The following is a 24785-nucleotide window of genomic DNA, read 5'->3' on the forward strand; positions in this document are numbered from 1 at the left end:
GAAGAAGACCTAGAACATGAAAAGCATCATCTTTTTGCACAAAATATGGATCATGGTTGCAAACATCACTCATGATTTTAGCGAACAAACTTCGTTGCATTTTAAACCGACGTCTAAAAATATGATCAGGGTAAACGCTTTTGGGAATAAAATAATCTTCCAAGAGATCTTTACCTCGTCTTTCCCTTCTTCTATCGATGTTTGCCGCACGTCCGGGTTTGGCTATCTGACCCATAGCTTCCATGATACGGCGGGAATGTGAGGCCCTTCGCCTTCTATGGTGATCATCCTCATCCTTCTCCATTGCGAAGGCCTCATCTCCACCTCCACCTTGGTCAAGATTGACCAATTCTTCCTGTTGTGCCAACAACCTTTTCTGCTGCTCTTGCAACTGTTTATACGCTCTCCTTGAAGAAGACATTGTAAGAACTCAAGATTTGAAAACGATAAAGAAGAATTCTGAGCTAAAAAAAAGGATTGAGTTTAGTGTGAGGATGGATGTAGGGATGTAGGGTTTATATGGACAAAAAAAAAAGAAGATGAGGTTCTGGACAATGCCACGTGGCACTACGTGATTGGTTGAAAATCTTAGCAGAAATCTATTCAAAAAATAGTACGTTCGGATAATGACACGTGGCGTGACGAGATTGGTTAAAAATCTTATCGAAATCTTGCCTAAATTATTGTAAACAGGAAGTGACACGTGGGTTGTCGGGATTGGTTGAAAATCTTAGCGGAAATCTATTAAAAAAATAGTACGTTCGGATAATGACACGTGGCGTGACGAGATTGGTTAAAAATCCTATCCGAAATTAAAACTATTTTTTTATTTATTATTTTATAAAAAAATTATTTAATATTTTAAATGGACTGGGTGCCAGCGTATTTTGTAGGGGTGGAGATCGTTTGTGCCAGCATATTTTTAGACTAGGTGCCAGCACATTTTTTTTTGGGGTGGAGATGCTTTGGTTTATTACTGTTCATTGGGTCTATTACTGTTCAATTAAGTGGATAAATGAGCTGGTTGCTAGCGCAAAGTGGATAAGGGTGGAGTTGGTCTCGTGTTATTCCTCTTCCCACTCCCTCCGACATGCAGAAATCCTAAGCTCTAAATTCCCCATTTTTTTTTTTTTTCTCATTCAATTGGTTTAGGAGGTTGCGTGCCCCCAAAGTTTAATGTTAAGCCCTAATTGATTGCGGATTGGGAGGCAAAGGCAAAGGGAAAATCGATGGGGAACAAGATCGCTCGAACGACGCAAGTGTCGGCGTCGGAGTATTACCTCCACGACCTGCCGTCGTCCTACAACGTGGTCTTGAAGGAGGTTCTAGGGCGGAGCCGCTTCTTCAAGTCGATTGAGTGCAAGCACGACGAGGGTTTGGTCCTCGTCAAGGTCTATTTCAAGCGCGGCGACTCCATTGATCTCCGCGAATACGAGCGCCGTCTTTGCCACATCAAGGAAACCTTCCGTGCTCTCGATCACCCTCACGTTTGGCCCTTCCAGGTCCTTTTCCTATTTCTTCTGCTTTTGATTAGCATAAACAGGATTAGTTAACTTTCAATTAGTTTAATTTATGTATTACTATAGCATATGAGTTTGATTAATGCTAAAACTCCTGGGTTTTGCTTGGAAGCTGATGTTTCCAAGTGGGTCTGAGTTGTTTTGATGTTTCTGAGTAGTATCATACCATGCTTTGATGTTTCCAAGTTTATAAAGAAGAAAACTTTTGAGTATATGGTACCCCCGATGTCTTCTTCTTGCAGTTTTGGCAAGAGACAGATAAAGCAGCGTATCTCGTGAGGCAATTCTTCTTCAACAATCTGCATGACCGATTAAGCACACGCCCTTTTCTCAGTCTAATCGAGAAGAAATGGTTGGCTTTTCAGGTCTTTCTTTCTCACCTGCCCTCTGTCTGTCTTCCCTGATTTTTAAGTTTCTAATGTTTGTAGTTCTGCTGAGCGTTTTGTTTTGTGGTGGTTGGTGCAGTTACTTCTTGCTCTGAAGCAGTGCCATGACAAAGGAATATGTCACGGTCAGTTCAGTTTAGTTCTGGAACTTCATCAGTGTTATCTTGTCAATGTCATAGTAATGTTATTGGTTTTCTATTTTTTTGTCGTATTAGGTGATATTAAGTGCGAGAATGTATTGGTGACTTCTTGGAATTGGCTTTACCTTGCTGACTTCGCATCTTTCAAACCCACCTACATACCATATGACGATCCTTCTGATTTCTCTTTTTTCTTTGACACTGGAGGAAGAAGGCTTTGTTATCTTGCTCCTGAGGTTCGCTTTTCTATCTCTTTTCTGCGTTCACTTTCTTTCCATTTCTCTACCGAGGAGGTGCCCCACTTTTATACATTTTCTGTCTTTTTTTCTGATGTTGTAAGCGTTTATGTAATTATGTGCATACATCATGAACATATATGCTCATAAAAGGGATACGGCTTGCAGTCATAAGATCCGGCTTGATCGGAGTGGGTTTGTGAATTTGATAATGTGGCTGCTATCCTGGAACAAAATTTGAGCAATTATACAAATTCCAATGCAGTACGAATCATAGTAAAATGTATATATTTGCACCGATTTATAACATCTTGTTATGCATCTAAATATACTAAATTTATTGAATAGCTTTTTTCTGCGTCTTTTAGGAGTCAACTTAGAAGTTTGACCACTAATTTTATGAAAGATCTTACTAACCAGTCATGATGTATACTTTCGTTAATAACACGGTTACATTATTAAGTTTATTCAAATGCCTTCTTTTTTCAGAGATTTTATGAGCATGGAGGTGAGATGCAGGTTGCACAAGATGCACCATTAAGACCATCTATGGACATATTTGCTGTAGGGTGAGCTTTTGTGATGTTAGGATCTCTCTTTTTAGAGCATGACTGTTTCATTTTTATGTCAAATTTGAAGTTGAAATCTCAGATATAGAATGATAATGATATATGTCAATTTAACCCTTGCATTGTCAAAGCCCGAATGAGAATGTGCTCATGCTTAATGATCACCACAATCATTATGATTTTCTCTTGGGATGCATCATCATACTCACGACGTTGTTTTAGGTGTGTAATTGCTGAGCTTTTCCTTGAGGGCCAGCCACTATTCGAACTCTCTCAACTTCTTGCTTATCGTAGAGGGCAGTACGATCCTAGCCAACTTCTTGAAAAGGTACTCTCTCGCTACTAAGTATACAATTCTGTTCGAGTTTTCATCACATCTCTTTCCATAGTGTTTTATATTACTCCTTATCTAGTTGCTTCCCTAGTCTTGAACCTTATATTTCGGACAACCCTTGGTTATTATATTTCATCTTACTTGTTCTAGTGTTGCCTAACTGATGTACATGGTTATTATATGCACTCTGAATGCAGATACCGGATTATGGGATTCGCAAGATGATACTTCATATGATTCAGTTGGAACCAGAGTTGCGACTTTCTGCTGATAGCTACCTGCAGGAGTATACAACTGTTGTGTTTCCAAGTTACTTCTCTCCGTTTCTGCATAATTTTCATTGTTTCTGGAATCCCCTTCATTCAGATATGAGGGTAAGAAATGTTGGTACATAATATTTAAGACTGGCACTTCATAATTTTTGGAACTCACATTAAGGTAATATTTTACTCTGTAATTATTGTATGTAGGTTGCACTTTGCCAGAGTGTTTTTCATGAGATACTTAAACAAATGATGAGCAGTAGGTCAACTGAGGACACTGGTGGAAACGGACTGGGAACTCCTTCAAGTGCCAATGCACTTAGTGGTAGAACTTCTCAGGAGGCGGTTGGAATGCAGAACAAAAGTTTGACAAAGGGCTCGTTTCCAAAGAGAGAAGAGATGGGTAAAGGCTTAAAATGTGATCAATTAGAACTTCTTGGTGATATCAATACTCTTCTTCGGGATGTTAAACAAAGTAATAATTACTCTGGTACCAAGCCAATGCTGAATGATATTCCTGATTCTGCGTTTTCCCCGAATCTTGGAAACTATGGCATGCAATCTCCTGGTGATTTACTTCAATCCATCTCCAATGCATTTAGGAGAAATGATCATCCTTTTCTGAAAAAGATTACATTGAATGATTTTAATTCATTGATGTCCAAGTATGACAGCCAGTCAGATACCTTTGGCATGCCGTTTCTGCCATTACCTGAAGACAGTATCAGATGTGAGGGCATGGTTCTGATTACCTCGCTGCTCTGTTCCTGCATACGTAATGTAAAATTGCCTCATTTAAGAAGGAGGGCCATACTCTTGCTGAAATCGTCTGCCTTGTACATTGATGATGAAGATCGTTTGCAACGTGTAATTCCATATGTTGTTGCAATGCTTTCAGATTCAGCTGCAATTGTGCGTTGTGCTGCCTTGGAGACGTTGTGTGACATTCTCCCTCTAGTCCGGGATTTTCCACCCAGTGATGCAAAAATTTTTCCGGAGTATATATTGCCAATGCTTTCCACGCTTCCCGATGACCCAGAGGAAAGCGTGAGAATATGTTATGCCAGTAATATAGCTAAGCTGGCATTAACTGCTTATGGTTTCTTGGTTCACTCAATACGCTTGAGTGAGGCTGGGGTACTTGATGAATTAACTTCTGCAAAAAAGCCGCTGGTATCATCTAGTGAGACATCTGGTCAACTGCAGAGGGTGAATAGCGATGCACAGCTTGCAGTGTTGAGGAAATCTATAGCTGAGGTCATTCAAGAACTTGTTATGGGTCCAAAGAAAACTCCAAATATCAGGAGAGCACTCCTTCAGGACATTAGCAACCTATGCTGCTTCTTTGGCCAGAGACAGAGTAATGATTTTTTGTTACCCATTCTCCCTGCTTTTCTGAATGATCGAGATGAGCAGCTGAGAGCAGTATTCTATGGGCAAATTGTGTATGTGTGTTTCTTTGTGGGTCAAAGAAGTGTGGAAGAATATCTTTTACCTTATATTGAGCAGGCTGTAAGTGATGTTACAGAGGCTGTCATTGTCAATGCATTGGACTGTCTGGCCATTTTGTGCAAAAGTGGTTTCTTGAGGAAGAGGATACTTCTAGAAATGATTGAGCGTGCATTTCCATTGTTATGCTATCCCAGTCAGTGGGTAAGAAGGTCAGCTGTCACTTTTATTGCAGCCAGTAGTGAAAGCTTAGGTGCTGTAGATTCCTATGTCTTTCTAGCCCCTGTTATTCGGCCCTTACTCCGCAGACAGCCAGCATCTCTTGCTTCTGAAAAGGCTCTCCTTTCGTCTTTAAAACCTCCAGTCTCAAGACAGGTTTTTTACCAAGTTCTAGAAAATGCAAGGAGTTCAGACATGTTGGAAAGACAGAGAAAGATATGGTACAACTCTTGGCCTCAGTCTAAACAATGGGAAAGTGTTGATTTACTTCAGCAAGGGGTTGAGGAACTGAGTTCAACAAGGAGCTGGCCAGACAAGCACCAGAGTCCTGAAAATCATAAACTTACTGGAAAGGCCTTGCAACAAGGAGAGTTAACTGAATGTGATGATGGTGAGGATAAGTTGAGAAGTATGGGAAGCTTTACACGCGCTTCTAGTACAGTTGACATTCACGATCCTTTGTCCTCTGAAAAAATGCAATATTCAGGTTTTATGTGGCCACAGGGAAGTTATGTGAATAGCTTCATGTGCGATAAATCATCAGTTGGCATACCTTTATACTCCTTTAGCATGGACAAGCGAGCAGCGGGAGTTCCTCCTCCAGCATCTGATTCTCCTTCACAAGTGAATTCAGTAGGAATTGGTACATCATCCATGCCTTGGATAGAGCCAGTAAATAAATCATTTAGTTTGGCTAGTTCTGTTCCAGCACCTAAGCTTGTGTCAGGATCATTCAATTTTGGCAATGGCTCCAAACAGTTCTATAGAGTTGTACATGAGCCTGATGGTAGGGATAATGATCAAACCGCCTTTGCTAATAGCAAGCTTCAAAATATGGGATTATCTGGCACTACAAAAGGAAGTGCCATACCCTTGGAAGATGCATCCACTTCAAGTGATCCAACAGGAATGCCGTCTTCTGCACGAAATTCATCAATTCCAGACTCTGGTTGGAGGCCTCGTGGGGTGTTGGTTGCTCACCTGCAAGAACATCGGTCTGCTGTCAATGACATAGCCATTTCAACTGATCATAGCTTTTTTGTGAGCGCATCTGATGATTCCACTGTTAAGGTGTGGGATTCAAGAAAGTTGGAAAAGGACATATCATTTCGGTCAAGGTTAACTTATCATCTAGAGGGAAGCCGTGCACTGTGCAGTGCAATGCTCCGGGGGTCTGCTCGAGTCGTTGTAGGAGCATGTGATGGCATGATACATATGTTTTCTGTTGATTACATCTCCAGGGGACTTGGTAATGTGGTTGAAAAGTATTCAGGTGTTGCTGATATCAAGAAGAAGGATATAAAGGAGGGTGCCATATTGAGCTTGTTAAATTTCTCAGCGGATAACTGCACAAATCAGATGGTTATGTACAGCACCCAAAATTGTGGTATCCATCTTTGGGATACAAGGTTGAACACCAATTCTTGGACATTGAGAGCAACTCCTGAGGAGGGCTATGTGTCTTCGCTGGTAACAGGCTCCTGTGAAAATTGGTTTGTGTCAGGATCTTCGAGGGGTGTGCTTACTCTTTGGGATATGAGGTTCCTTATTCCTGTAAACTCATGGCAGTATTCTTCTGTTTGCCCAATAGAGAAAATGTGCCTTTTTCTTCCTCCACCTAATGCCTCCGTGTCTGCTGCTGCAAGGCCCCTTATTTATGTTGCTGCAGGTTGCAATGAAGTTTCTCTTTGGAATGCTGAAAATGGAAGCTGCCACCAGGTACATAAAAATTCTCTTTTATTGGTTTGCACACTTACACAGAAATCATCTTATATAAGTTTTCTTAGATTTTAGATATGGATTGTACTGGAAAAGTTAGATGATAAAATCGTATGCATAGATTACACTCCTCTGGTTGCCCTTTTTTTCAAAGCGTAAAAACAAAGAAAACTGAAAGCAAAGATCAGATCTTATTTTATAAAAGCAGATGGGGTTTGGGCAGAAATCATGAATTGGAGAGTTAAGAGGCATTTTGTGGTTTCATCCATGCACTCTCTTTTAGGTTAAAATTGAAGGATTGTTGGTTTTACTCTGTGGTTTACCAAAATTTCCAACTTCTTTTCTTCAGACTAGCTGAATGATATATTAGTTTCTTGTAGTCCGATTTTTATTTTACTGATTCTTGATGACTCCTGGAATCAGCCCCCTGCTTCTCCCTCGCCCTCATGAACCCCATAACCAATAGAAATGCAAAACTTGAGGGTGCTTAAGATTGGATTATGCAAATTTTTACTTTGGAGATGGTAATTTGTTGATTAGGAAAAAGGTTAAATTTGTGTAGACAAAACTATCAAGTGCCTCTTGGCCCTTGGATGGTCTGTTCAGCCTTTGAGTTTTACCAAACCTTTTAAATGCTTATTATTTCTCTCTTTTTTATTTTTTATTTTCATTGCCTACACATGGCCCCTTTCTTGTTAAGTCTACCTTCGTTTGTTCAAATGTTGAGATAGATGTTCATTTTTTTTTTCCTGCAGGTGCTGAGAGTGGCAAGTTACGAAAGTGATGCTGAAATGTCTGAAGTGCCTTGGGCCTTGGCTAAGTCATCAAGTAAAAGTTCCAAACCAGATCTGAGACGGAATGGCAATTCCCACTACAGAGTTGATGAACTAAATGAACCCACTCCTCGTCTTCCTGGAATCCGTTCATTGCTGCCCTTACCTGGGGGTGATTTGATAACTGGAGGAACCGATTTGAAGATACGTCGATGGGATCATTACAGGTTTGTACACAACTTCAATAGTACTTTCTTGGTTTACTAAAGGGTCTTGTTATCTAATTGGCTTTATCCATATATTGCAGCCCCGGTCGAAGTTACTCAATTTGTGGGCCAAACTTGAAGGGAGTTGGTAATGATGATTTCTATGCAACAAGATCTAGCTTTGGTGTGGAAGTTGTGCAGGTATGATTAATCAGTTGTAGTCATATATCTATGAAATGAGGTGGCATGGTAAACTATCCTCGGTGGAAGGGTATGATGAGGTTGATCTTAGATTATTTAACTTTATCCTCCTAAAACCACAGTTAACGTAAAATGACTTGGTAGTTTCAAAGAACCTTCATGGAACTGGCAATAGGATGTGCTTGCTGTTATTATATTTCTTTTATAAGCTGCTTAAACTTTATGTCGCAGGTCGTTCTATTGTGTTCTTGGTCTCGGTGTTTGCGTTGTAACAAATAGGACACTAGATCAGTTGCTAAGTTGAAGAAAATTACTATTATTATTTTAATTTGGTACGTAATTCTTGAATTGGTTTTTGGTTTAAATATAGGAGACAAAAAGACGACCTCTAACATCAAAGCTGACAGCCAAGGCAGTTCTTGCGGCTGCTGCCACTGATTCTGCTGGCTGCCACCGCGATTCAATCCTATCATTGGCCTCGGTTAAGTTAAATCAGAGACACTTAATATCAAGCGGTAGAGATGGGGCAATTAAGGTTTGGAAGTGATTGACAAGGTGATAGATATTATGTTGTACATACATAGCACAATGCTAGTGTTGTTGTATATTATTGTTAAGCTTAGACTCCCTATTTTAACAGTTGCCTAACCCCTCGTCATATATATATATATATATATGTTTGTGTCACACCCTGCTCGATATGTATAGTTTATACACATGTAGAAATATAGATAGGCTCGTAAATTATTGATGACGTGCCTCCCTTTGTTGATATTTACTGTGGAAATGCTTGATACAGGATTACGTAAATTTGGGCATAGTTGCGATTCCAGGTTCAAATTTTCTTTCATATTTACTGTTGTATTGCATCTGGAAAGAATATGGTTTCGATGGTATTGGTTCTTGCCGTTTTCTGCTTGCAACGTTTGAATTTTGAGATTCATATGGTAAGAATGTCCTATTACCAGTGTTGTTCTCTTAGACTCCATGGTTGAAGGAAATTGTGGTCACTTACCGATCGGTCTTAATTGACCAATGCATGGTCATTTTAACTTTGTTGTTGTACTTTTTTCTCCACCTTGGATTCAGATCGAACGGTCAGTGATCATAATATTCTTGGACCATTGGGTTTAGGAGAACTGGCCTCGTACTTCTACGGAGTGTACTTTTTCATGGTTTGGGAGTTAAACTCCACGTATTGCTTGACGTATAACATATAGTGGATTTGTTTTTGTCTTTTGTTGAATCTTTTTCATGTCTCGATATAATTTGATAAGGCAATGATTTTTCAAAATGGGAACAATGCAGCCTCTTGAAATGTGTACTTTTCAAATCTTCGTAGGAAGGAAAATTATTAAACCAGCATGATAAAAGCAATCCTTCAAGGGCATCTTCAATCGTTTTCGGAACCTGTAAATATGAGTTCCACTTCAATGGAAATATGTAAATTGAAGTTGGGTATTTTATATCCCGTCGATTAGATTTCTAGCCAACAAGAAGAAGAGGAGGAGGAAGGAGGAAGGAGGAAGGAGGAAGATAGGAAAAGAAAAGAAAAGAAAAAATTCACAACTCAGTTCGTCCCCCAACCCCCCCTCACAGCGATCAATCCGTTACATTTTTTGCCACATGACACATATTTGGTAGCCATATAGCATATATGTGGCAGCCACATCAGCATGATGGAAAATATAACGGATGTATTATTTTGAAATAAAATAGTACTTAAGGTATGAAAGTAAAATGTTTTGAAGATGTTGTAAGGAATTGAAATAGGTTTCCAACATGAGATATGAAAATGTAATTTACTCTTACAGTAAATATCAAATAATAAATTTGATTATATTAACCGTAGATAAAAGTAGATAATAAATTTTATTAGATTAACGTAAATAAAATTCAACGCTACGTCGCTACGTCGTAGTACAAGGGAAATAATTTTTAATTTTTAATTTTTCGGTTACTTGAGGATGGTGGATGCTCGAGCAAAGAAAAGAAATATTTCTACTTTTTCTTTTTCCTGCTTTCCTGCTTTCTTCTCTCCTTCAATTATTTCTGGCTTCTTGCTGGTTCTTCTGGGACCAAACAAGTTTGGTTTTAATACTTCCATTCTTCCTTTCCCAAAAACCCTAATTTCAAGGATCAAATCAAATACGAACTAACCGATCATTCATACCGATTATATAATTAACAAAAATGGTGTCGGCGGACAAGGACATGGTGGCTTACTGCTTCGATACTCTCCTCGCTCACTACAGCACCGAACAACCTCCTCCCCCACCCTTCGACGACGGCCAGCAGTACTCTCTCTCTCTCTCTCTCTCTATATATATATATATATATATACACACACACACACGCACACGCACACATATACATAATACAATCTCACTCAAAAGCACGCAGGTACACAATTTCTTTTCAATTTTATTATATATAATTTTTCTAGAAAAATCTGTTGTCATGGTTTTACTTGTGCTGCAGATTCTTGAGATTGCATTTAGTGGGAGGGCTTCATTTTTTTATTTTATTGCATAGATAGATTTTACTATAATTCTGTTTTTATTTTTCTTCTACTATGAACTACAATTATATATAAAAAAAAAAAAATTATGTTTAATGATTGAACCAGTCTCAGTGGCTTTGTTTAGATCAAGATGATTTTCTCATGCCATTGCTGAATTTTCCCAAAGACATTTGCTCAAATATATAAAAAAATAATAATTTATGTTTAATGATTGAACCAGTCTCAGTGGCTTTGCTTAGATCAAGATGATTTTCTCATGCCATTGCTGAATTTTCCCAAAGTACATTAGCTCAGCCATGTACAGTGCAGTTATCTGTATTGGCATCCAAAACAACATTCATTTTCGTCGGTCATTATGAGTGTGGTGTTGGAAGGCCTCGTGGATTGGTCCCGTGTTTTCGTAATAGGGGATAGGATGGATGATTAGTTCGATACTTGATTGAAGCCCATTTAAATTAGGTAATCTGCTTCAATATGCAGGAGAAGGTAGAGCCGTGGAGGCCCTTTATTGGAGCCTGCTCGGTGTGCTGGCTTAGCTTCTAGCATTGGCTTTGTGATCGTCTATGAGAATGAACTTGTTGAGTGAATCGTTCCTATTTTTGCAGTGTTGTTATTTTTATAGTAAGGTGCAGTCATTTGCAAAAGCAAGAGCACAGTTTCAGTTTGTGTTGTGTCTGTGACTATTAGTCTCCTAGACCCCATGGTTCAAGGAAATTGCGGTCGCTCACTGTTCGATCTTGATCCCAGTGGAGGAAAAAGTATAGCAACAAATGTTAAATGACCCACAATTTTCTTGGACCATGCAGGACTCCTATAACTATTTTTTCCCTTGTTTTTTATGTATTTTCTTGGGCCAGACAAAGGATAGATAGATCTAATAATTTTATCATACCAGTTATGACATTTAGGGACTGGAAGTTTTGAACTTGACACCTTCTCTTTAGAAGAGTGGTGTATGTACCAACTAGGCTATACGTCTTGCAGTTTCTTTTACCAATACTTGGTTTGAGATTTATTTGCTTTTAGTTTAAATATTGCATTGACTCCAATTATGTGGCATGTGCTTTTCATATTACCCTTTGTCGTTGGGGTTATGAGTGATAAGTAGCCAGAAATATTAGTTTCATGTTTCCTTCTGCTAATAGAATCTATATGTGTGTGTGTGGTTGGAAATGTGTGGGTGAAGTTGGGAACTTAACTTGTAGACTTGCATAACAATCGTAAGGGTATGGATTGCTTTATGTCTTATAAAGCAGGACATTGATTCGTTCGATGTTCTCGTCTGACATTAACAATGCTTTGGTCTCAGTCCATTGTTCGTTACTTGGAAGAAAGTGGTGAATGGTGGTGAGCCTCGTTTGCGTGGATGCATAGGAACACTAGAACCTCGGGGCCTGATTAATGGATTCAGGGATTACGCTCTAACCAGGTATTATAACAACTCTTGTACTTTTCATCTTGACTGTATCATATGTGGTCCTACATGTACATAGAGTACTATCTCTGCATGTTTTCTTTCCTGTGTTATTTGAGATGTGTTTGGCGGCCTATACCTATGTGATCTACGTACATGTGCTTGTGTATTTTTTGGGCATGCTTGTTTGGGTTTTCCTTTTATGTTTTAAGGAAACTTTCATTTATTTTTTTAAATCATGAACCATGTGTCTGAACTCTGAAATCATAATTTGTTCGTGGAAAAGCATTTTGTTCGGTATTATGATGATCCTATGAGTGGTTGTGTGTGTGAAAGCCCGTGTATGTGTCTAGTGATTGAAGAACTGTAAAGGAGATGGGCTAGAAATTGAGTTGAAATTAGCGAAGCCCACATCAAAAGGGTGCTCAAGGTTGCTACCTCAGCCTTTAGAGGATTTAGTTACCAATTACCTCCCTTATAATTATGCATCTAAATTCCCTTTAGTTAGCTATCATCTAAATTCCTTCTAATTTGTGTGTTATGATGATTTTAGCCTTGCTCAAATAGTGCGTGGTTTTTTTTTTTTTTTTTTTGCTGGAATTAAACTAAGATTAGGATTTATACGTTGCACTAAATAATACACTTGGTTGTTAAAAGAGAGGTAATGTATGCAATCTTGTTTGGTGATGTCACAAGGTCGAATCTTGTACTACATTTCTTGGTAGGATCCACATTCTTGATCTTCCTGGTATTGGTCACATCACGTTTTTGATGTTTCACAAGCATTCTCCGCTGTATGAACCTTTGGAACCTTAATTTTCTTTAACTCTACCCAGTCCCTACTCCAGTAATAACAAATCAATATGCTTTGATCTTCAATGAAATACTTGATTCTTGACTTATAAAATAGCACTTTGGCTGTCACATTTTATCATCATGGAACTATTCTACAGTGTTGCTTTCCTGGATTTGCTATATACTTGGGAACAACGCTTATTGCTTGAGCTAGGACAGGGCTTGTGCAAACCACCGAATACATGAGACATCCAACTGCGTTTGCATAATGCACTTTATTTTCCTCTGCTGATGTGGGGTTTTCTATTCTTTCTGATTTTTTTTTTTGGTGCAACATATAATGGTTTCTTCCTGTTTGTAATTTTCTGCAGTGCTTTGAAGGACCGGAGGTTTTCCCCAATACAAGCTAAGGAAATACCTCATTTGGAATGCACAGTTTCCATTCTGACGGATTATGAAACTGCTAGCCACTATCTTGATTGGGAGGTATGTTTCAAGTTCTTCTGCTGCTGGGATGTTTGTGAGGATCTTTAATGTTTTGGTTTAATCAGCTATTTTTTATGGTATACACTGGGTTTCATTGTTTAGATTATGTTTGTAATAAACTCTTGTTTTTAGATTAATGAATAGAGATACCAGTGGGAAAATGCTTTGTTGTTGTTTGTTTGAATAGAGATACCAGTGTTTTAAAAAACACGCCTAGGCAGCTTCGGAGGCGCGCCCATGAAAACGCCTCTGCCCAGCCGAAGTAGGCTCAAACTCGCCTAGATGTGGTTGAGGTGCGACTAGGCGCTTGAGGCATTTGACTGGGCATCTTTTGTTTTTTTTTTTTTTCAAGTTTCCAAAATCTGAATTTTTCTTAGTTGTAATCTGAAAGTTTTTTAGTTGCAGAGCCCGTTGCGCTTCAAAGAAGATGAAGAAGACGGTGTCGTTGCGAGTGGTTTTTTTTTGGGCTGATTTTTTGTGTTCTTTATACTTTTTCTTTCTCTTTAAATTGACCTACTTTTGCGGACATTTGTTACCCCACCATATTCCTTATGGTTAGACATTTTTTTAGTATTATTTTATAGATCTGAAAAGACTGAAAATAAGACATTTCTATAAAAGCATCTTGTAACATTATTTATTCTTTTCTTAAAAACGTGATTGGCCAGCAGGAAAAAAAATAAGCATCTTTTTTATTAATTATTTTTTTGTAACACTGTATTACTATTTGCTTAGAAAAAAAGTTATATTATCCTTTTTTTCTTTCTCTATTAAGACTATGTATCCCACCAAAATATTATATATACATATATATTAAAAATTTAGGTCCCGTGAGGATTTGCTTCATGTCTCAAGGCTTTCACTTAGGCAGGGCTATCCATGGTAGCCCCGCCTACGCCTTTGCTTTTTAAAACAGTGATGGATACTAAAGTTTTGTTTGCTCGCTTATCATGACTACTAAACATTGCAGATTGGGAAACATGGTATAATTATTGAGTTTACTGATCCTGACTATAATACAAGGCGCAGTGCCACGTACTTGCCTGAGGTTGCTGCCCATGAAGGTAATTCTCCCTACTCATTGTTTACCTAAACATAGACCTTTTTCAAATTTATGAGCAAAATAAGTTATAGACTATAGTACTATCTCGGAAAATTCTGGCGATACAACCTCAACGCTGACCTTTGAAATGGAATTAGAATTGGAAAATGTGATCTTTTATTAACTCACTTCTTTGCTTAGTTCTCCAAATTCTGCTCTGTTAATAAAATTACAATTATATCTCATGATTTTTTTTACACATCCTTTTATTTATTTTTAAATTAGTCAAAAGCATACCGCTACTCTGGCCCTAAGACAGTCGCCTGTGATGGGCCCCTCAAAGGGGCATAGGAGTACAATTTGAGGCCCTGATGACGAAGAAGGTGAGTGATTAAAATTTACAAAAATAAAGTGACTAAAAAGTCCTGCATTTTTGACAAAGGTCCTTTGAGTGGGTGAACCAATAGCTAAGTTTATTGTGTTTATATTTTGTTACTTATTTATATTCTTTTTTTGTTAATTGAATAGGTCATTATAGTACCAAAAGATCCAAACCAATTGTTTTTCTATAGATTTGGTATTAGCGGCAACAACCACCAGAAGCTTTATCCCACTAGGTGAGGTCGGTTGTATGAATCCTAGAATGAGACTGCACTAGATTATGTATAAGTAGCAATATACGTATTTTCAAGTAAAGGTATAAAAATGAGGTAAAGTTAGTCAGGGGCTAAAAATCGTCTAGGAGAGTGGAAGTTTTTGTTTTCCAACTTTTTGAATAGTTGGGTAAGGTTTTCAAAGTTACGGTTCAAATGGGTTCATGCGGATGATTCCTTCATCTAGTATTGTGTTGTAACTTCACTGCAGCCATACATTAGTGTCACTGCTTGAGTCTTGTTGAAGTTTAAGATATACAAGGATTTAGGGCATAGGATTTGGGTTTGAGTATTTTGAACTTTAAAGCATAGAAACTAAGTTCAAAATCTAAGCCTTAAACAGGTTCGAAACATTAGAGAAATAACTGAGGTAAGCTGTTACTACGACTCAGTGTTCGATGGTTTGAACGACATGGTAGCCCAAACTGATTCCCTGTCCTACTTGTTGTACTTAACCTTGAACAATTCTTATACGTCTGCTATGTCTAAAAAGAAAAAACGACATAGTTTTAATGCAACTAAAACAACATAGTTTTATAAACACAATTTTTTTTACGGAAACTAAAACGACCCTATCTTTTATGGACAAGGTTTTAACGCGGTGGATTGAGTTGTAAATTTAGTTGGCACAGGGTTACCTATTCCCATGCTTTAATGTATGCTTTATGATTTCTTCAGTTGCTCATCCACTGAATAGAAGTCAGGTGATATTATATTTCAAAATATGCATTGCAAACAGTTCCTTACTTCAGTTTGGAATAATGATCCAATTGCAGCTAGGTTTCTAATGGAAATTAAGGCACGCAATGCGATGTGTGGGCTGTAAATCACACCATCAAGCCGGAATTTCGGTGCAAATTTGTGTTTGGTTAATGTTTTGGTTCTTATTCTGGTCTGATTTGGTTTCAGGTTGGACAAAAACAGAAGCAATTGACTCATTGATGCGGAAATCTGGTTATAATGGCAGCATCACTGAGCTGCTTCGGAAAAGTATTCGATTGACCCGCTACCAGAGCTCATTGTGTACCATGGACCACAACGACTATGTTTCCTACGTCAAGGAAACCAGAGGCAGAGCTCCGACTCTCGTCGGAGCTATATCTGGCAGTCGTTGACCAACTATGAACTACGCTAAAAGAAAGCATTTGGTTTGGAGGGGTGGATTTGTTTGTTGTTCCATAACCATTGAAGACTCCAATAATGGTGACAATTATCATTCTTCAGATTCCTTCGATTTTTGAAGAAAGAAATCAAACACTTGAACTCAGCTTCTCCCGAATGCTATGTTGTACTTTTATAAACTTGTAACTCAATTTCTCAAAAACTAGTAATATTGCATGTGTAATTTTATGTCCTTTCGACTTCACACCCTGAGAAAAACTTATATGGCAGAGGTACACCGTCTCCGATGCCAATAAAATGAGGACACGGATTAAAACATACACGTCTTCGTTTCATTGGCATGGCAATCTACAATCTACTTGTGCCATGTAAGTCATCGTTCGTCAACCTAACTAGAGGTGGGCAAACGGCTAGAGGAACCGCGGGTTGGGGGTTCAGGGCGGGTACGGGTTGGTTCCTAATTTTAAAAAAGAGAAACGGGACAGTACAGGGTGGGGTTTTGAAATTTTAGGTTCAAGCCGGTTCAAAAAATATAGGTAAACGAGTACGGACTGACTTGTTTGCTAAAATACCCCCGTGTTGGGTTTTGTCTCCCAGGCCCATTTCCATTTTTCCTCCCCGTGACAGTTCTCACTTGCAATTATCCTTCCCGTAGCACAAACACACCACACCCACACCCCACCTTGAGAAGAAGACTTATGTCGCGCCGGTGTCGAGATCCGGTTAGAAGCAAACGTCAGAAAATCGCTAAAAGTCGACAAATCGTTCCAGGAAACGGCGGATTACATCGTTCTGCTGCGCACCCAGGTCGTGATTTTGCAGGGACTCGTCGGAAAATGTTGCTGCTGTACCATAATAGTTCAATATCTTTTAATTTGTCAATGCAAAAAAAGAAAATGAAAAAAGATTGGGTTTTTTGGGATCAGCAGATGGGTTACAGTTCGGAGGATTTGCTCAAGGCGTCGGCGGAGACGCTGGGGAGGGGAACGAATAGGATACGAAGACCAGATTTAGGTTAAGCATGAGTGAAGATTTGGACCGCGAGGACCCGTAGGAATCGGTCCGGTTAGGTCCGGATTCCATTTTGCAAATTCCAAAACCCGTCCCATTCCGTTTTATTAACAAAAGGTTTCAGTCCGGCTTTTTCAATTTTGAGCCCGGCCCGGTCCATGCCCGTTCCTAATTTTTACCCCTTAAATTATCTATCTGTTTCAAGTTTCAACATTTATTTCTTGAGAGACACGCATACACAAAGAAACAATTCCTTAATTTTCTTTACACTCAACCAAACCAAGTTAAAAAAAGGATGGTTTAATTTTTCTTAATACATTTTTCTCGCGTGGCTTCTCCCTCGTTTTTCAACCGGGCCATTGACAATGTAATTGCCCCTGAGTCTAGTAATTATAAAAGTTTAAGGAGTAATCGGTTAAAATTAAAGTTCAAAAGAAAATTGATTAATTATAAAAGTTCAAAAAAGTAATAGATCAAAATTAACGTTTGAAAAACAATAAAAATAAAAATGGTCAGTTCCTTACAAGTTTGAAGAGACGAGAAATCGACAAATACAAACAAATTGTTTGTAGGTTAAGTTCTTATTAAGAGGATCAATTTGAAACAGATAGATAATTTAAGGGGTAAAAATAGAATGACTGTTTTAACCTTTTGCTGGAAAAGACGTCGTGATCGAGTTGAGGAATCTAATACATGCCAGACCTGGAAATGTCAGTCACAATTGCTACATTTATTTACCAAAAAACCAATAAAACCAATCTGACTTCCGATTTCCCCAATATCCATTTTCCAGGTCTTCAACTTCCAGACGAAGCAAACTTCCCCTTAAATCCATCTCTCTCTCTCTCTCTCTCTCGGATTGATCTGACAAGTAAGTTCCTCCTTCCTCCCTATCTCTCGGTGTTATCTGCAGATCAAGATGTAATTTCATTTCATTTTTTAAGATTTGCAAATCAAGATTTTACAATCCCCGTTTCTTTGGGGACCCTTAATTTTTCTAAATCGCATATCCTTTTCGTTCTCTGTTTGGTTGCCGAAATTGAAAGGTTATGATTGGTTTAGTGACGATGGTGGGTTTCAAGCACATCGAAAGCCCATCTAATTGAAGTTAGTATTACTGTTAATTATTGACTCAAACATTTGAATACTCACGCTCGAATTTTAGAATTTTACTTGGGCCGTGGCGGGTTTCTCGTATATGATAAGCTAATTGTGTGTATTTTTGGTTTAGGGTATTTGAGACTTTGTGTAATTTCTCTAGGTTTACTGCTGCGTTTAGGTACTGGTGATATTTCTTTCGCGGGGTGTTCGCGCGTTTGAAGTGATAATTCAGATATGAGTCACAGAGGATTAATATATAGCTTTGTTGCAAAAGGAAGTGTTGTTTTAGCAGAACACACTACCTTCACCGGAAACTTTAGTACCATTGCTGTTCAGTGCTTGCAGAAGCTACCTTCCAGTAGCAGCAAGTACACCTACTCGTGCGATGGCTACACTTTTAACTTCCTACTTGACAGTGGATTTGGTACGCATTCTTTTTTAAGTTCCGAGAATCGCAATTATGCTTGTTTTAGATACTAGTTGCAGAATGTGTAATTTAAACTGCTAAATGGGTTTGCAGTGTTTCTTGTTGTTGCTGATGAATCGGCCGGAAGGAGTGTGCCTTTTGTGTTCCTTGAACGAGTGAAAGAGGATTTCAAGCAGCGGTATGCGGCAGATATTAAGAATGCAGGGCCGCATCCTCTTGATGATGATGATGAAGAGGATGACTTATTTGAAGATCGGTTTAGCATCGCTTACAATCTTGACAGAGAATTTGGGTGTGTGTTTGCCTTTTGGTGTTTAAATATTAATCTTCTATGCAATTTAGTATGGACAGTAAATATTGGGTTTTTCTTTGACAGGCCAAGGCTTAAGGAGCACATGCAATATTGCATGGAGCATCCAGAAGAAATAAGTAAGCTTTCCAAATTGAAGGCTCAAATCACGGAGGTCAAAGGTGTGATGATGGACAATATTGAGAAGGTAAAAGATTTATAATTATTGGCTATGAAACTTTTTTAACATATGGTTATTTTATGCATACGTCCATTGATGCTGGTTTCTTCACTTGAGACCATGAGCTTTTTACATCCTGGATCTTCAAAAGAATGATATTGTGGCTTAATGTTATTATTTTTGTGTAAACATTGGAGTTGGTCTTAGGTTATCCCAACCCAAATTTTAGCCCAACTTGTTGGAGGATATTTTGGGGGTGGTTTAAAACCTAAAATTTGGGTTTTAACCTCACCTTTGGGGATATAGCCTAAAATTTGGGTTTTGAATTGGAGTATTACGAGTATAATTTTTTTTGAAAGGTATTATGAGTAAACTATTGCTTGTTAGTGGATTTTGAAAGGGATGGTATAGTGAATAGCTTTTATTTTATCTTATTTTTTTGTGTGCAGCTGCTTGTGATATTTTGTTTTCTTATACTTTTGCTATCTCTTCTTAAGCTCTCCTTCCATCTGTGGTTGAACTTTTGGTGGAGTTGGAGATGAGTGCATAGGGAGGGGGAGAACTTAGTTATTAGTTTGGGAAGTAGTTCATTATGCTTTAGGGGTGAGGTGGACTAACTGTAACAGTGGTGCCTTGGAATGTGTTGGAGTTTTACTTTGTAATTTGAAGGGGTGCCCATGAGATAGTCTTCGACATTGTCTTTTTGTCTTTTTTTCTTTCAGATTTCTATTGAACTCCCCGTCTTCTTCTAGTTTCAATTACGTTTGCATGCATCAAAGATTTAACAATGGATTTTTATCGGAGCTTTCATTCTTTATCTTGTGGATAAATTGCATCACTTTTGAGAAGTATGTGACAAATGAATTGACTTCCACTGTGAACTACTTTAAATAGGTGAAGTGAAGGATGTTAGGTGTAAAGAAGATCAATTAGGGATATAGGGAGTTGTCACCAGTCACCATCTCTGTTGTTTTGTGCATCTTTTGTTAAAATATGTTGGTTTTTATTTTCTACATTTCTTTGCGGGGGGAGTGATGAGAGTTGGATATTAATAGCAAGTATTGAGATAGGGCAGCTCAATTTATAGACTGAATTTTGGTAGTTCCACTTGATTCAGGAAAGCCTCAGACAAGGTGGCTGTCTGTTTTAGATTGAGTCTTGATTAAAGTATGACTTGTAGAACGAAAACTCAGTGGAAGATATATAAAACTATCAGAGAAAACGACAGTAAGCATACAGGTTCTACTAGCACGACACCATTTATAGGAATCCACTCCTACAGGCCTTAGGTAGCATACCCTGGGTTAGGTTGCATGATGGAGGAGTGAATTTAAAAATTCAATAAATTCGAGTCTTTCTACTTTCTTTTGCAATAGATGCAGTTTAGTCTGCAAGTTATTTCTGTTTGAGTATGATAATTGTTGCTCTTCATTGTGCGTATAGTTATTAAGGGCTTATGGTATTCCTTGAATTGCGTATGGGATTTTGTAAATTCATTTAAGCAAGAAACATGAGTATTGTAATCAGTTAATCAGACTAGTTTGAGTTGTACTTGACCACCTGAATTATGATGCTGATAAACTTATGCTGAAATGCTGACAACAGAGAGGGAAGGTGGATCGAAATATTAATCGTCCGGTGTTTTAAATATAACTACTTTTCAATACATAAATGTTATAAACCATATCTGATGGGATGGTTTGTCTCCATTGTGCTTTTGTAGAAAGAAATCAAGTAGCTATATTTTTACCAAGTGTTCTAATATTTGTGATTCATACAACCCATGAGTGGTCTGTTGTGAGTTGATTGAATCAATCTCATCTCTTGGTTGCAGGTTTTGGATCGTGGAGAGAGAATTGAACTTTTGGTTGATAAAACGGAAAATCTGCAGTTCCAGGTACATGACATCACTTACCTGATTTGGTCATATAATTTCAAAACCAGTTTGAGCTCACAAGGCATTTGTAGTTGACGTGCTACTTGGGATGTTGGTATTGAATACAGGCCGACAGCTTCCAGAGGCAAGGCAGGCAATTGCGACGTAAGATGTGGCTGCAGAGTCTCCAGATGAAGCTAATGATTGGAGGTGGAGTCCTCATCCTGATCATCATAATATGGCTCATCGCCTGCGGAGGTTTCAAATGTTAAGGTGCTAAGCCGCGTCAATTATTAGCCGTATGTTCTTCATTTGGTGTACAAAATGTTATTTGTTCCTGTATACGTGAACTTTTGCAGAATCCGATACTCGACAACTTCGTCTGCCATGTAATTAAACCTCTGTTACCAGCTGGTTTTGTTTAATCTGTTAATTTTGAGGACGTAGTAGTTCTCTTTAATAAAAGTAGTTCTCTCATCAACCTGTCTTTTGTTTGGTCTCCCCCAAATGGTGTCTAATTTGTTTAGTGGTTATGTGTAACCATTGTTTGTTTTAACTGAGACTGTTTCTGGAATGGCCAAGAGTGCTTCTATGTTTATTAGAAAAAAGTGGAGTACTTTTGATTCATAGAAGCACTTTATAAACACGTGTCAGATTCTTCTTTCGGAAACACTTCTTTTTAAGCAAGTATTTTAATAAAAATTCAAAGTGTTGTTAATTAAGACCCTTTCTAATTGAAACACTTTTAGAAACAGTTAGATATTTTTATCACAAATGGTTCGTTAATGTTTTGGTAAATAATAATTTTTGTTCATGTTTCAATCCAATTAATGCGGGAAAGTTCTATTAGTGTGACGATGGGGCACACTAATGCATATCAAACTCCTCATCAGTAAGTGTCGAACTTGTACATTTCAAACCCACGTGGGAAAGATGCGTATGATTAGCCCTGCATGGATTAGGCAGGTTATGCCTCGAGTAACGGAGATATTTTTCAATTTACTCTACATCACGTGTCTTAGCATAAACGGAAGAACATAGGAAATATACCCTAACATAATGATATCATTATCAATCTTGATGACCCAAATCGGAATCTGGCACTGTCGCACCAAACTTGCCGTCAAGATTGCAGAAATTTCAATGCTCGCTGCCATTTCGACAGGGTTGGCTGCATGTGCGTCAAGGCATGACGAGAGACCAGTAATTGAGTAACCAAGTTAAAGTGACATTGGAGAACAAAGACAAACCAGAAGCAAAGGAATTGGGGATGTAGTGGTCACATTGATCGTGAATGAGTGTACAAAGCATTATTTGACAAGAGGCATGAGCTTGAACAAAAGAAACACGTTGAACAGGTGAAATTGACCTATCTCCATGCTCTTATCAAATCGCACATCGAACAATATTATTACTGACACAGCTGCTTATAAGATGTTACAACACACAGTTATATTGCTGAGTCTAGTAGCATGGGCTTGAAACTAAGCAGGGCATTAAAGTGATTAATGGAAGTTCAGCTTGCGCCAGGTGGGTGAAAGTGTTTGAAATCTTTTCACAAATCAACCTCGGGATGTGAGTTCGCATTAAGCACGCCCTATGCTACTTGGGTTAGTAGGGCACCCCACTCTCTAAAAGTGGGTAGAAACCAACAACGAGCTTTAGACTGGGGCGTGATGGGGTACAACAGTTGGCGGCTGCCCAGATCCCGCAGATGATGATGCCTTTACCTAGCGTGCTGCCCGGCTCGACTCCTCATCCTACAACCACTTTTTGCCTATCGTCCTAACTTTTTATTTGTGCCACATTGCCTTGTTCATCTTCCTTCCCTTGCTTCTGGGTTACCTCAATTCATTGAGTCAACTCAGCCTTTGTGGTTTCCAACTTAAATATCTAGCAAATAACTCAAACAAAGAAGCACACAACTCTTAACTCTTCGGAGAATATTTGAAACAAGCTTAAAACAGGATGCAATTCGAAGCGAGGATATTTGGAGTATGTATTACCAAACCTAACATATCAAATTTTATGCCTAAACAAAGCGAAAAACTACACGACAACATCTCTCGGCTTAGAAATTCGTATCAAATCGTGATCTCTAAGAACAAGGAGGAGTCTCAGAAACAGTAATTCCTTTATCTAGAGACAGACCCAATCCCTGTGTAATAGTCTTGCAAGCCAAAAATAAAGCTTCCATTGGGGTACAACAGCAATTCTCTACAAGAACAAGCTGAACAACAGCAAAATGATGTCCACAAGAACATGACAGAACCGCTTATCCCAAGCTATTGAGAGACCGTAAAAAGGCCCCAAGCAACTCTACCGCCATCAGTGCTGAACAGATATGCAAAATATTAGAAGGAGAGAAAGGGGAGCCAAAAGTTGTGAATAATTCAAGATCAAACAATCCATCATGAGTTTGAAAATTTCACTTTTTTTTTTTTACTGAGATGATCTCCGTTTAACCTTTACACAAGTTCAAGACAATCGATCAACATTTGAACTTTATCGATATTGGCTTAATCCTTATGGGATTTTTACGTACTACGGAGGTTATAAAATACAAATTACAGGGCTATAATTCCTACACCAGAACACCAACGAGTAAGACTTGTAATGTTATGCTTTGAAAACACGTATGCAAACTAAGTACTGTTACCACCAAATTCACCCTTGTCGCGCCAATTAACGACTTTCCTTCATAATTCTGATCATCTTATGTTTCTTCAACAGCCAGGACCAGGAACCTTTCACCTGCAGCTCCATCCCAACAATTACAGGATCTCCATCAACAAGACATAGGCCCCAGCATTGATAAAGATGCCTGTGGAACAAACATGGCTTGAAAACAGATCCAACAGAGATAGAGATAATTGATGTCTCAACTGTTGTACGGATAATCTCAAATGTTAAAATTCCCCAAGAGGCAGGAAGAGGAATCCTCCAAATCTTAAAGATGAGATTATAAGACTTCCCATCAAAAGTTGGAATCAAACCAGGAAAGGAGATAATTGGAATTGAATCCCATAATAAGACGAAATAGGCGAAGTAATCCAACTGTTATGCCATAGCTAATTCAGATCACTCATATGACATCTCATATTAGATTGAAGAATAATCCACAAGATTCAAAATGAAATAGAAAATGAAATAGACAAAATAATCCCATTGTGCTTGATTTAATTCATAACTCAGAAGGCTCGTATGATCAATATAGAAAGACTAATAAACGAAATAATCCAACTGTCGCACATGGTCTAACTAAGAACTTAGTAGACTCGTCTGGTTGATAAGAAAGATGAAATAATTCAACCATCATGTCTGCTCTAAATCAGAACTCAGTAAGCTCATTTGATGTCTCAAATTAGACTAAATTAGACAATTGTATTTCCTTCATATCATACATGCATACACAAGGACAATGGCACTTGCAACAAACCCCTGCAAGCTTCGACTCATTTACAATACCCTGCACATATTCATACACACCGTAGAAAAACCCATGCAGCGCCACATCCCTATACATATTCATACACACCTCTCCACACACACACACACACACACACACACACACACACACATATATATATATATATTTATATTTATATTTTTTATACTATATATACATACCACCTACATTTCCGTACGTATATATAATATATAGTATGGACGTATGAAGCATTTTCTTAGTACACTCTGAAAGTAAAACTAAAAATAAAAAAAGATTACAGAAGCAACCCTTATTGGTCTTATTGGTGTATGATAATACAGCACACTGGAATGACCACGACAAGCGCAGAAAAACTCATGCGGCGCCGCAGCCCTTTAGATATTTATACGCAACTCCAT

The 24785-nt window shown here is 38.3% G+C and overlaps 3 protein-coding genes and 1 long non-coding RNA gene across 6 annotated transcripts; all 4 read left to right on the plus strand.

The window, feature by feature from the left end:
- Positions 1 to 1005: 1005 nt before the first annotated feature.
- Positions 1006 to 8855, plus strand: LOC137734137 (serine/threonine-protein kinase VPS15). Its single transcript, XM_068473432.2, has 11 exons — positions 1006 to 1502; positions 1763 to 1885; positions 1986 to 2031; positions 2122 to 2282; positions 2772 to 2851; positions 3074 to 3179; positions 3383 to 3559; positions 3656 to 6835; positions 7591 to 7835; positions 7916 to 8015; positions 8386 to 8855. Exons 1-11 carry the CDS (start codon positions 1230 to 1232, stop codon positions 8560 to 8562), a joined length of 4668 nt encoding a protein of 1555 aa, XP_068329533.2. The 5' UTR covers positions 1006 to 1229; the 3' UTR covers positions 8563 to 8855.
- A 1147-nt stretch (positions 8856 to 10002) lies between these two features.
- Positions 10003 to 16283, plus strand: LOC137735159 (uncharacterized protein At2g38710). Its single transcript, XM_068474553.2, has 5 exons — positions 10003 to 10312; positions 11849 to 11968; positions 13120 to 13234; positions 14205 to 14298; positions 15839 to 16283. The coding sequence occupies exons 1-5, from the start codon at positions 10209 to 10211 to the stop codon at positions 16042 to 16044; spliced, it is 639 nt and encodes a 212-aa protein (XP_068330654.2). The 5' UTR covers positions 10003 to 10208; the 3' UTR covers positions 16045 to 16283.
- LOC148695472 (uncharacterized) lies at positions 13388 to 13762 on the plus strand. Its single transcript, XR_015964543.1, has 2 exons — positions 13388 to 13527; positions 13634 to 13762. It is a non-coding gene; the product is annotated as an uncharacterized LOC148695472 (long non-coding RNA).
- Positions 16284 to 17778: 1495 nt separating the features above from the next.
- Positions 17779 to 21417, plus strand: VAMP727 (vesicle-associated membrane protein 727). Of its 3 annotated transcripts, XM_088697662.1 has the most exons (7): positions 17829 to 17933; positions 18109 to 18169; positions 18324 to 18587; positions 18684 to 18882; positions 18967 to 19087; positions 20895 to 20957; positions 21065 to 21417. In XM_088697662.1, the coding sequence occupies exons 3-7, from the start codon at positions 18398 to 18400 to the stop codon at positions 21206 to 21208; spliced, it is 717 nt and encodes a 238-aa protein (XP_088553788.1). In that variant the 5' UTR covers positions 17829 to 17933; positions 18109 to 18169; positions 18324 to 18397; the 3' UTR covers positions 21209 to 21417. The 3 variants fall into 3 exon arrangements, with proteins under 3 accessions (XP_068329166.2, XP_068329167.2, XP_088553788.1); XM_068473065.2 differs by lacking the exon at positions 18109 to 18169 and having other exon boundaries at positions 17779 to 17933; XM_068473066.2 differs by lacking the exon at positions 18109 to 18169 and having other exon boundaries at positions 17780 to 17933; positions 18342 to 18587.
- Positions 21418 to 24785: the final 3368 nt, after the last annotated feature.

The sequence above is a fragment of the Pyrus communis genome, chromosome 7 (genome assembly GCF_041283825.1).
Source record: "Pyrus communis isolate YQ-2024b chromosome 7, ASM4128382v1, whole genome shotgun sequence".
In the NCBI taxonomy this organism is placed as follows: Eukaryota; Viridiplantae; Streptophyta; class Magnoliopsida; order Rosales; family Rosaceae; genus Pyrus; species Pyrus communis.

What these genes read in the sequence shown, in the direction of transcription:
- LOC137734137 (XM_068473432.2), top strand. Translation starts at nt 1,230, where the DNA reads ATGGGGAACAAGATCGCTCGAACGACGCAAGTGTCGGCGTCGGAGTAT. An exon ending in CTCACGTTTGGCCCTTCCAG is followed by an intron (nt 1,503 to 1,762) that starts GTCCTTTTCCTA and finishes TTCTTCTTGCAG; the next exon opens with TTTTGGCAAGAGACAGATAA. An exon ending in TTGGTGTGGAAGTTGTGCAG is followed by an intron (nt 8,016 to 8,385) that starts GTATGATTAATC and finishes GTTTAAATATAG; the next exon opens with GAGACAAAAAGACGACCTCT.
- LOC137735159 (XM_068474553.2), top strand. Translation starts at nt 10,209, where the DNA reads ATGGTGTCGGCGGACAAGGACATGGTGGCTTACTGCTTCGATACTCTC. An exon ending in AGGGATTACGCTCTAACCAG is followed by an intron (nt 11,969 to 13,119) that starts GTATTATAACAA and finishes AATTTTCTGCAG; the next exon opens with TGCTTTGAAGGACCGGAGGT. An exon ending in GCCACTATCTTGATTGGGAG is followed by an intron (nt 13,235 to 14,204) that starts GTATGTTTCAAG and finishes TAAACATTGCAG; the next exon opens with ATTGGGAAACATGGTATAAT.
- VAMP727 (XM_068473065.2), top strand. Translation starts at nt 18,398, where the DNA reads ATGAGTCACAGAGGATTAATATATAGCTTTGTTGCAAAAGGAAGTGTT. An exon ending in TGATGGACAATATTGAGAAG is followed by an intron (nt 19,088 to 20,894) that starts GTAAAAGATTTA and finishes TCTTGGTTGCAG; the next exon opens with GTTTTGGATCGTGGAGAGAG. An exon ending in CGGAAAATCTGCAGTTCCAG is followed by an intron (nt 20,958 to 21,064) that starts GTACATGACATC and finishes TATTGAATACAG; the next exon opens with GCCGACAGCTTCCAGAGGCA.